We start from the raw sequence: 12230 nt of genomic DNA on the forward strand, positions 1-12230 counted from the left end.
ACGTCCTTTCGGCTTCTTGTCTGCATCTTGTCCCCGTCGGGGTCACAGACCCTTCCCACAGCAAACAGCAAACAGCAAGACCCAGTGGAAATTTTCCACCACCACCAGAACCAGTTTTAACACGTCCCCGTCCCTTCAGACACCAGCACCACCCAACAGTCTGCCACCCCAGAAGTCAGAATCAAAGGGCACCTGGGTGGCTCAGTGGGTTAAGCCTCTGCCTTCGGCTCAGGTCATGATCTCGGGGTCCTGGGATCAGGCCCCGCATTGGGCTTTCTGCTCAGCGGGAGCCTGCTTCCCCCTCTCTCTCTGCCTGCCTCTTTGCCTACTTGTGATCTCTCTCTCTGTCAAATAAATAAATAAAATCTTAAAAAAAAAAAAGAAGTCAGAATCAAAGTTCTAGGGGTGGCAGCCAATTCCCGGGGTTGTTCCGCATCTGGTACTTTATCATACTCCTCGTTACCAAGCTAGTGATGAAAACCGGCTCATCTTTACGGTGGATTTTCTCTACGGCTTCTTTCTCCTGACCGGACCATGACTGTTATACCCAAAACATATATATAAAAAAAAAAAAGTAAAATGGAAATAGCAAAAGAAATTGCAGGATAAATTGAGAATATGAAGACAACATGAGGGAGAACAAAGAAACCTTGGGGCACCTGGGTGGCCCACTCATTAAGCATCTGCCTTCGGCTCAGGTCATGATCTCAGGGTCCTGGGATCGAGCCCCACATAGGCTCCCTGCTCAGCGGGAAGCCTGCTTCTCCCTCTCCCACTCCCCCTGCTTGTGTTCTGTCTCTCGCTGTCTGTCTCCCTCTCTGTGTGTTGCATCAATAAATAAAATCCTTAAGAAAAAGAAAAAAGAAATCTCTGTGAGAGCAATTCTATTATATCCATACATAAAGATGGTTAAAGAATTCAATAAAACAGGACTTTTCTTGGGACGCCTGGGTGGCTCAGCTGGTTAAGCGGCTGCCTTCGGCTCAGGTCATGATCCCAGCGTCCTGGGATTGAGTCCCACATCGGGCTCCTTGCTTGGCAGGGAGCCTGCTTCTCCCTCTGCCTCTGCCTGCCATTCTGTCTGCCTGTGCTCGCTCTCTCTCCCGCTCTCTCTGACAAATAAATAAAATCTTAAAAAAAAAAAAAAAAAAAAAACAGGACTTTTCTCAATTCAGCATGCTCGTGTTTAGATAAAAACTATTCAGGAAATGACTATGTGAATAAAAGAGAAAACGATGTACAAAATGGTGATTCAGTTGCAATCAACCAAAAGCTAAACAGAAAACGGAGATCTCCTGTGGCATGAAAAAGAAAGGGAAAAACCTTCTGTAAAACAGTGTAATAGATTCAAATACTTCCTCCCAATGAAGATATTCAATGCTACCCTTCTTGCACATCTCCCAAAAAGCCAGGACTTGGCCTATATGTAATATACACAGAAGTTCCCGTTCTCTCTCCCCAACACCCCTCTCTCACACAAGCACAATTAATACAGCCTCGCCTTGGGGCGCCCGGGTGGCTTGGTCGGCTCAGTTCAGGATCTCAGGGTCGTGGCACTGGGTCCCCAGTTGGGCTCCATGCTCAGCACGTAATCTGCTTGTCCCTCTCCTCTCTCGCTCTCAAATAAATTAAATCCTTAAAAAAATAAATACAGCTTCCCCTTCCCCAACTACCTACCCCCAATGCCAGTAGTTGCCGCCGGGCAAGGCAGGCAGCTCATCAGCGAGGCCTGGGAAGCAGAGGCGGCTGGCAGAACGAGAAGGGGACTAGAAGAAGGGGCGGGGGGCGGGGCACCAAGGGAGGGGCGGGGCACCAAGGGAGGGGCGGGGCACCAAGGAGGGGCGGGGCACCAAGGAGGGGCGGGGCACCAAGGGAGGGCTTCAGGAGACCGAGCCGGACGAGAGGCAAGCAGGAGTGGTGACAGCCCAGTAGGGAGGGTCAGAGCGGCCGAGAGGTAAGGAGGGTGGTGAGGAGCCACGGGTGAGACAACAGGATGGGGGTCACATGAAGTCAACATACTAAGAATGTCTGGCTGGCAGGATTCTCATTCTACCAGAAGGGAATTATACAAGAAAAGGAGGGGGGAAGCCCTTGGGATGTCGAAGATCTGCGCATGGAAAATATAAAATGTAAATGAATGCATGTATGTATTCATGTGCATGGAAACACCCCCAGGCACACACACCGGTTCCCAAGCTTCGTCGCTTCAGAAGCAGCGACATCCCAAATGCAATAAGCACGCCCAACACCAAGACCCTGTTGTCCTAACACCATTCAAAACGGAACCAGGGCTTCTCGGTATGGCAGGCACTAGAGCCAGACTACAGAAAGAGCGAGATGAACCCTGACCAACTTCTACTGAAACAAAGTAAAAAGTTCTTGGGGCTCCTGGGTGGCTCAGCTGGTTAAGTGTGTGCCTCTCGGCTCAGGTCATGGTCCTGGGGTGCTGAGATGGAGCCCCGCACTGCGTGCCCTGCTCAATGGGGAGTCTGCTTCTCCCATTCTTGCTCTGTCAAATAAATTTACAAAAAAAAAAAAAAAACTTAAAAAAATGTGACACTAAAATAAAAACTTGAAAGAATAATAAAAAACATACTCTTCGTCTATTTCCCATGGTAGGATTTCTGCAGCGAACGAACACTGCCTTGTAGACAGCAGCAGAATCACAGCCATCGCACTCCCAGGTGAATGGCAACCGGGAACTCCACTGACGGGAACTGGCGGTCAACTGCCATTTTATTAAAGCAGCAAAGGGTCAAAGAGCACGTGCACCTCAAAATGTAAGAAAGGGGCGCCTGGCTGGCTCAGTTGGTTGGAACTCCTGACTCTGAATCTCGGGGTTATGAGTTCAAGCTCCATGTGGGGTACAGAAATTCCTTATAAACAAAATGTTTAAAAACAAACAAATAAAGGGGCGCCTGAGTGGCTCAGTGGGTTAAAGCCTCTGCCTTCGACTCAGATCATGATCCCAGGGTCCCTGGGATCCAACCCTGGGATCGGGCTCTCTGCTCAGCGGGGAGCCTGCTTCCTCCTCTCTCTCTGCCTGCCTCTCTGCCTACTTGTGATCTCTGTCAAGTAAATAAATAAAATCTTTTTAGAAATAAATGAATAAATAAAAATAAACAAATAAAATAAAATGGTAAGAATTACCAAAGCATCACCTGTAAGAAAGCAACAATTCGGCAACCATCCCTGAAGCTGCTGATTCTAGCTCCTCTTCACGGGATATGAGCAGGGTGTCGCCAGTCTGCCGACACAACTTCATCTTTGTTGGATTTTTATCTCCCTTTCTTTAACCAGACTAAGCATTTTCTCTGGCTTCTTGAATCTCTGATCATTAATTTAAGTTCAATACAACAACCCTTCATCGTCTGTCTTGCGAGTAGCAATTCCTTGTGTCTCACATGTCCTCTGGCACACTTTCACCGACGCTGCCATCCTTCATGTTTAATTCTTTCTTAGCCAAATGTAGTACTTAGCAATTATTCAAAGTATTACTAACTTTTTTTTCCATAATGCTTTTAATCTAAACTCTTACAGTATCTGGAATCTTTCACACTTCACAAGGTCAAGTCAGACTCTTGGTATCTTGTTTGCGGTTCTCTAGCTGATTCTCTGGAGTTCTACACACAAAATCCAACCGTCTACAAGTTAATGGTACCTCCACTTCCTAACTACTTACCCTCATCTGTACTGTTTGTACTAGAAACTGTTAAGAAACTGGTGAAGATGTGGGGCGCCTGGGTGGCTCAGTGGGTTAAGCCGCTGCCTTCGGCTCAGGTCATGATCCCAGGGTCCTGGGATCAAGTCCCACATCGGGCTCCTGCTCAGCAGGGAGCCTGCTTCCCTTCCTCTCTCTCTGCCTGCCTCTCTGCCTACTTGTGATCTCTGTCAAATAAATAAATAAAATTAAATTAAAAAAAAAAAAGAAAGAAAGAAACTGGTGAAGATGTGCCTCTTTGTCCTACGAAGGGTGCTCCCGTGGTTCTCTATTCAACACAACGAGGGGCTGGCATTTACAGTTCTGTACGGTAGCCTGAGCAATCAGGTTAAGGACTTCTGCAGCCTTCTTATCATCTACTCAGAGGATATAGTATTTCTAATTTTTAGTAACATGAGAACGTGAGTGTAGAGATTTCCTAATAATATCCTTGTGTTCCTAGATGAACCTTAAGTCTGAAGTTCACTGTATAAGGTGATTTCTTTTAAAGATTTTATTTATTATTTAAGTAATCTCTACACCCAACACAGGGCTCAAACTTAACTGCCCTGAGATCCAGAGCAGTGCCATGCTCTACCGACTAAGTGAGTCAGGCACCCCAAGATAACGTTTTAACTAAAGTGAGAGCAGAGCAGGGCGCCTGGGTGGTTAAGTCGTTAAGCATCTGCCTTCAGCTCGAGTCATGATCCCAGTGGAATCGAGCCCACTTCAGGCTCCCTGCTCAGCGGGAAGCCTGCTTCTCCCTCTCCCACTCCCCCTGCTTGTGTTCCCTCTCTTGTTGTGTGTCTGTCAAATAATAAAATCTTTAATAAAACAAATAAAGTGAGAGCAGAGTAAAAGCTCCATGATGACAGGCTCTGCGACAGCGCAAACTCGGATATAACGAAATTACAGTTGGCTGCTGTCCCCTCTTAGAGGTCAAACAGAAAACGTCACTATTTTAGCGATATAAAACTGCATTTGACCCAATTAAAATTTCTGTACCCCAGCTATAGCCTCTGCTCAGGTTTTACAGTGCATATATGCCTTCAATAAGAAAATGCAGTAAATGTCCCATTTCTCACTGCCAATCACCACAGCTCATTATAATTTATATTCCCAGTAATAATACAATGATTATTACTTTGGCACAGGCCATGATCCCGGTGTACGGGATCAAGTCCCACATTGGGCTCCCTGTTCAGTAAGAAGCCTGCTTCTCCCCCCGTCTGTGCTTTCTCTTTCTCTGCCAAAAAATAAAATCTTCTAAAAAAAGAAAAAAATCTTAACAAAGAAATTGTAATCCAGTCAGGAAGAGCTGTATGTTTTATAAATAAGCAAAACCACCTGCGCCCTAGAAATGGACATGACAAGAAAGGAAACATTAAAGTACAACGTCCAAGATCATGATCAGTTCTCAAAGAACCTGAACGGTAAAAATCAGTTTAACTAGATAGTTGAAGTGGGAAAGGGGAAGTACTGAGAGACAGTGAAATAATCATATCCTTATTGTTCCGTATGTTAAAAGATAACAAAACCAAACCTTGAAATAACATGAGCTACGGTGTGCTGTTGTTCTAAGACTGGGATTCAAGATTAAGGGAACAGAAATATACCTGGTTACCTGCTGTTTGAGACAGGTGCTGAGGCGAAATGATGGGGACTGGACAACTTTTCAATAAAAGACACCCAAAGGACGCTGGGGCAGTGGGGCATCCACACACAAAAGGATGAAATCAGACCGTTCCCTGGCAACCCACACAACAATGAACTCAAACAGGCCTGAGGCTTAGACATAAGAGTTAAAACTGTATAATTCAAAAAAAAAAAACCACAGCAGGGTAAAATTCCTCATGACCTCAGGTGAGGCAAAGAGTCTGGGTTTTCTCAGATGTAACACCAAAGCCCCTGGCGATAAAAGAAAAATTTGTAAAACTGAATTGCAACAAAATGAAAACGCTTTTAGGCTTAAAGGGACACCATTAAGAAAATGAAAACACAAGCCACAGAGTAGAAAACTACGTTTGCAAAAGATGGTTTCTGATTTAAAAAAAAAAACTATATCCAGAATATATAAATAACTTCTATAATTTAAAAAATTTCAATAAAAAGAAAATGGGGGGGGAAACAAAGAAGAAGGAAATCTTACCACCCGTGACAACACAGAAAGTCCTACAGGGCATCATGCCGAGTGAAATAAGTAACAAGTCAGATAAGACTAAGACAATATGATTTCACTTATATGTGGAATGTAAAAAAAAAACAAAACAAAGGAACAAACAGACTCTTAAATACAGAGAACCAGTGGTTGCCAGAGGGGAGGTGTGTGGGGGGACGGGCAAAACAGGGAAAAAAGATTAAAAGGTACAAACTTTCAGTTATACGAAAAGTAAGTCATAGCGATAAAAAGTGCAGCATAGGGAATATAGTCAGTGCTGTAATAATGCTGCATGGTGACAGGTGGTGGCCACACTTAGCATGGTTGAGCACCAAGTAACAGAGAGAATTACTGAATCGTTACATTGTACACCTGAAACTAATGTAACATTGTATGTCAACTCAACTTCAATAATAAATAACAAAAAAAGAAAGAAAACAACATTAAAGAATGAGCAAAAGATTTAAAAACACATTTCATCAAACTAATACAGGAATAGATAATAAGTACATGAAAAATGATGTTCAACATCGTTAAGAAGATGCAATTAAAATCACAATTCTAGGACATTCCAAAAAAGGCAAAACGATGGTGGCAGTAAAAAGATCAGTGACGGATGGCCAGGTGTTAGAGAAGAGAGAGAGAAGAAAAGGGAGAGGACAGAGGATTTTTAGGGCAGGGGAACTATTCTGTGTGCTGCTACAGTAACAGATGCACATCACTATACACTTATCAAAACCCACAGGATGCACAAGACTGATCCCTAATGTAAGCTATGGCACTGGGTGATAATGGTTCATCATTTTTTTTAGATTTATTTATTTACTTGACAGAGAGAGAGAGAGAGAGAGAGATCACAGGTAGACAGAGCAGCAGGCAGAGAGAGAGGGGGAAGCAGGCTCCCTGCTGAGCAGAGAGCCCGATGTGGGGCTCGAACCCAGGACCCTGAGATCATGACCTGGGCCAAAGGCAGTGGCTTAACCCACTGAGCCACCCAGGCACCCTGGTTCATCATTTTTAATACCCTAATGTGGGATGCTAATCTTGGGAGGGAGGGTTTTCATGAGTAGGGTACAAGATACATGAAAACACCCTCCATATTTTTTGTTCAATTTTGTTGTGAACCTAAAACCGCTCTAAAAATAAAACATCTATTTAAAAGCATAAAAAATAAAAGCCCACACAATGAGATACCATGTCATACTCACCAGAATTGTTATAACGACAAAAAAAAGACAATCACATGTTGGCCAAGATATGGAGAACTGAAGCCCCTGTACACGGCTGCTAAGAACCTACAGCCACTGTAGAAAACAATTTGTCAGTTGCTTGTAAGTTGAGCACAGAGTTACGAAAGAACCAGCAATTCACTGCTGGGTATCTATCTACCCAAGAGAAATGAAGACAGACGTATTTCCACACAAAAGACAAGGCTATAGGGGCGCCTGGGTGGCTCAGTGGGTTAAACCTCTGCCTTCAGCTCAGGTGATGATCTCAGAGTCCTGGGATCCAGCACCACATCGGGCTCTCTGCTCAGCGGGGAGGGAGCCTGCTTCCTCCTCTCTCTTTGCCTGCCTCTCTGCCTACTTGTGATCTCTCTCTGTCAAATAAATAAATAAAATCTTAAAAAAAAAAAAAAAAAGATGTGAATGTTCACAGCCATGTTATTCAGAACAGCCAAAAAGTGGCAACAACTCCAGTGTCCATCAAATGATAAATGGGTTGGACAAAGAAAAGGTAGTGTATCTGTACAATGGAGTAACATTCAGGTATGAATTACTGCTGTACACTATGACGATCTCTGAGGATGAGCCTCCCAACACGTGAAACTCCCTATTGTAGGATCGCACTCACTTGCAATGTCCAAGTCACCTACAAAGCCCAAAATTAGACTAATGGTGGGAAAGGGCTTTCTACTTGGGCACCAGGTTTCCATTTGGGATGACAGACATATGCCAACAATACATTATGGCGATCTCTGCAAAACTCAGCATGTCCCCAACATCACTGAATTTATACTCGGGGCAGGTAAATTCGGCATCACACAAGACTGTACCTGAAGAAAGCTACCCAAAAACTCTGTGTGAAATATGAGTACAAGCATGACATTTAAAAATAAGAAACTGAAGGGGCGCCTGGGTGGCTCAGTGGGTTAAGCCGCTGCCTTCGGCTCAGTTCATGATCCCAGGTCCTGGGTTCGAGCCCCACATCGGGCTTTCTGCTCAGCAGGGGGCCTGCTTCCCCCTCTCTCTCTGTCTGCCTCTCTGCCTACTTGTGATTTCTCTCTCTGTCAAATAAATGAATAAAATATTAAAAAAGAAAAAAAAGAAAAAAGAAACTGAACACCAAAAACACCGCAGAGTTAAAAGCAATCTCCTTGGAGAGCAGAAACGGGCAAAGGGGGCGGGGAGAGTAAGGAGACATTTGCTCAGCTTGTGTAAAAAGCACTGTAGAAAGAGCTGACATTTTACACTATTAATCCTATATAACTGGGGGGAAACCTAGCAACAAATTTTGTTAACCAACAGGTAATTAGCTAAAAACTTCTGGCTAACATTCAGTTAAAAAACTATCCAAGTTTTAGTATAATATTTGGTAACATTAAGAAATAGGGCGCCTGGGTGGCTCAGTGGGTTAAAGCCTCTGCCTTCGGCTCGGGTCATGGTCCCAGGGTCCTGGGATTGAGCCCCACATTGGGATCTCTGCTCGGCAGGGAGCCTGCTTCCTCCTCTCTCTCTGCCTGTCTCCTCTGCCTACTTGTGGTCTCTGTCTGTCAAATAAATTATTAAAAAAAAAAAAAAGAAAGAAAGAAAGAAAGAAAGAAAGAAAGAAAGAAAGAAAGAAATAATGTCTGGGCGCCCAGGTGGCTCAGTTGATTAAGCCTCTGTCTTTAGCGCAGGTCCTGAGCCCAGGATCGTGGGGTCGAGGCCCGCATCGGGCTCCCTGCTCAGTGGAGAGTTTACTTCTCCCTCTCCCACTCATCCTGCTTGTGCTCTCTCTCTCTCTCTCTCATTGTCAAATAAATAAATAAATAAATAAATAAAATCTTTGAGAAAAAATTTTTTAATTTAGAAGAAAAGTCACTATTGGAATAAATTTATTCTGTCTGCCTCTCATCAAAACATTACAGTAGAAGGGGAAAAAAAAAAATCACAATAAGTAATGAGTCAAAATCCAACCTTCTAAATTAAGGAAAAGGCTCTCTTACTTCATAGTAGATTCTAAAGGTGCTAGTACATACCAGAATCTTCTGTGGGCTCAGTTTTCACTTTGACGGGGCCACAGCTGAAAGGAAGAGAAGGCGGGATGAAGGTGTGCGCCGGTACCGGCCGTCCACGCACCGTCCACTCGCCAACACACAAAATCACTCACCTGACCCAGCTTAACGCAAACCTGACTATCAAATTTACATATTTATTTCTTGCGTAAATATAACTTGTCCACTTAATTTAGTACTTTAATTCCGATCAGTCTTTTTTGGAAGAAAGTGTAACGACATGCAAGTTCCACTTTACTCCTCCTCCCAGTGGCGCCCAGTGTGGCTGTCAACTCACCCTGTTAGCTCCCCAGGAACTACTTAGTCAAAACCACATTCTCGTAGGACCCCAAATGAATCACTGAGTATTCACCTTCAAGACGTGTGATATGGGCCTTTTTAATATTCTAATACCTCAAAATTCTAAAAACTAAAGGCGCTGGGGTGTGGAGGTTTACTCGTACCGATCAACTGCGTATTACCTTCCACCGGGAGACAGCATGGACCTTTCAGCGTCTGTCACCATCACGCGACCTCCTATGTACAAAAAAAAAACGTAAGATTTAGGTTTCGCCAACACTTTCAACAGGACTCGTATTTCCAACGATCTTACACAGAGAATGAGCGAGGGCAGGAGCGCTTGCAGCTCTGGGTCACACGGACCTGAGTGCCGAGTGAATCCGCACAACAGCGTCCTTCACTCTCTCCCCGTAGGGAAGGAAGTGAGGGTGCGGATCGGCCAACAAGCAGCTTTCATCCCCTCAGCCACCAGCACCCTCTCCCCTTAAGGAAAAAGCTCAAATTTTTATCGGTGAAACAAACACAGCAATGCACTATGATTCCAGCAATCCAGGAACGCCCCAGGGGCATGAGAGCGCAGACAAACATTGCCAGCAGAGGTATGTCTGGCTCGGAATTGGCAAAGTGACTGCCTGACAAGAACGGGACTTCTATTTGAGCGTGATGAAAATGTTCTGAAATTAGGGCACCCTGGGTGTCTCAGTGGGTTAAAGCCTCTGCCTTCAGCTCAGATCACGATCCCAGGGTCCTGGGATCAAGCCCCGCACTGGGCTCTCTGCTCAGCAGGGAGCCTGCTTCCCCCTCTCTCTGCCTGCCTCTCTGCCTACTTGTGATCTCCGTCTGTCAAATAAATAAATAAAATCTTTTAAATAAATAAATAAAAATTTGGAATTTTAATAAAACAAGACAATAAACCTTTACTTTCTCAATCTTATAGAGAACATCTACAAAAAAGCAATAGCTAACATAGTGACAAGAGCTCAAATGTCTTCCTCCTAATATTGAGAAGGTGAGGTCTGCTATCATCACTTCCATTCGGTATTGTATTGGACATTCTGGCTAGAAAAACAAGATTAAGAAATAAAAAGTATCCAGATTGCAAAGAGGTAAACTGTCCCGATTCACATACAATGTGATCCACTGCGTAGAAAGTCCAGAAACAAATAAGCAGGGTCCACCGACTGTCAACAAAAATGCCGAAGCACTTTGAGGGAGAAAAGAGAGTCTTTTAAACAAACTGTGCTGGAATGCAATTTATAGCCTTACCATGTGCCATATACAAAAATTAACTCAAAACCGACCACAGATCCAAATGTAACAACTCAGGCTATAAAACTTACGGAAGAAAACAGAATACACCCTCATGACCTTGTGTTAGGCAACAATCTTGGATACAAGATCAGAAGCACAAGTGATAAAAGAATAGACCAAACTCTGTAGAAATTAAAAACTTCTGTTCCTTACAGAACACGGTCAAAAGACAACTTGTAAAACTGGAGAAAATGTATTAAATCTACATCAAAAATATAAAAAGAACTCTTACAACTCAGTAACAACACTACAAATAACCCAATAAAAACACATGGAAAGGACCTGAACAGATCTTACTCCGAAGGATATATACATGGTCGCTAAAACATGAAAAGATACTCAACTTTCCAAACCACAGTGACACACCACTTCACATCCACTGGAACGGATAAAACCAAAAAGACAGTAGCAAGTGCTGATGGGGCTGTGGAGAAACGGGAACCCTCAGACAACACCAGCAGGGACATAAAATGGTACAGGCACCTAGAGGGTAGCCTGGCAGTGTTTCTAAAGCTAAATGCAAAATCAGTCTATGACTCAGCAAGTCTACTCCTAGGCATGTATACCAAAGCGAAATTAAAGCCCATGTCCAGACAAAAACTTACTCAAGGAGGTCTATGGTAGTATTATTTCTACCAGCCCACTGGAAACAATCTAAAGGCCTATCAACCCATGAATGGACATGAGAGGTATATTCAAATGTAGGAATACTTACCATTCAGCAAGAAAAATGAAATAACTATCATATTTTTAAGGATTTTAAAATTTTATTTGACAGAAACACAACAAAAAAGGGAATGCAAGCAGGGTGAGTGGGAGAGGGAGAAGCAGGGGGAGTGGGAGAGGGAGAAGCAGGGGGAGTGGGAGAGGGAGAAGCAGGCTCCCCACCAAGCAGGGAGCCTGATGCGGGGCTTAATCCTAAAACCCTTGGATCATGACCTGAGCTGAAGGTAGATGCTTAAGGACTGAGCCACCCAGGCGCCCCAGGAAATAACTACATATACACCCAACAATCTAGATGAGCTTTGGGGCACCTGGGTGGCTCAGTGGGTTAAGCCTCTGCCTCTGGTTCCGGTCATGGCCTCGGGTCCTGGGATCAAGCCCCGCATCGGGCTCTCTGCTCGGTGGGGAGCCTGCTTCCCCCTTCTCTCTCTTCCTGCTGCTCTGCCTAATTGTGATCTCTCTGTCAAATAAATAAATAAAATCTTAAAAAAAAAAAAAAAATCTAGATGAGCCTCAACTGAATTATGCAGAGTGAAAGACCATCTCAAAAGCATCCACACTGGGACGCCTGGGTGGCTCAGTTGGTTAAGCAGCTGCCTTCGGCTCAGGTCATGATCCCAGGGTCCTGGGATCAAGTCCCACATCGGGCTCCTTGCTCGGCGGGGAGCCTGCTTCTCCCTCCGCCTCTGCCTGACACTCTGCCTGTGCTCCCACATGCTCTCTCTCTATCAAATAAACAAAATCTTAAAAAAAAAAAAAAAAAAGGCATCCACACTATATAT

The 12230-nt window shown here is 44.2% G+C and overlaps 1 protein-coding gene across 10 annotated transcripts in view; it reads right to left on the minus strand.

Annotated features, from left to right (window-relative positions):
* Positions 1 to 12230, minus strand: part of LOC111145631 (general transcription factor IIi) — a 107127-nt gene that overhangs the window by 61231 nt on the left and 33666 nt on the right. For all 10 annotated transcript variants that reach the window (XM_022500678.1, XM_022500675.1, XM_022500673.1 and 7 more), the window contains exons 7-8: positions 9597 to 9651; positions 9100 to 9143 (exon numbers count right to left, since the gene is read on the minus strand). In XM_022500678.1, the coding sequence (XP_022356386.1) occupies positions 9100 to 9143; positions 9597 to 9651 (99 nt within the window). The remainder of the gene's footprint in view (positions 1 to 9099; positions 9144 to 9596; positions 9652 to 12230) is intronic.

This window comes from Enhydra lutris, unplaced genomic scaffold (genome assembly GCF_002288905.1).
Source record: "Enhydra lutris kenyoni isolate GAN:26980312 unplaced genomic scaffold, ASM228890v2 scaffoldscaffold13, whole genome shotgun sequence".
NCBI lineage: Eukaryota > Metazoa > Chordata > Mammalia > Carnivora > Mustelidae > Enhydra > Enhydra lutris.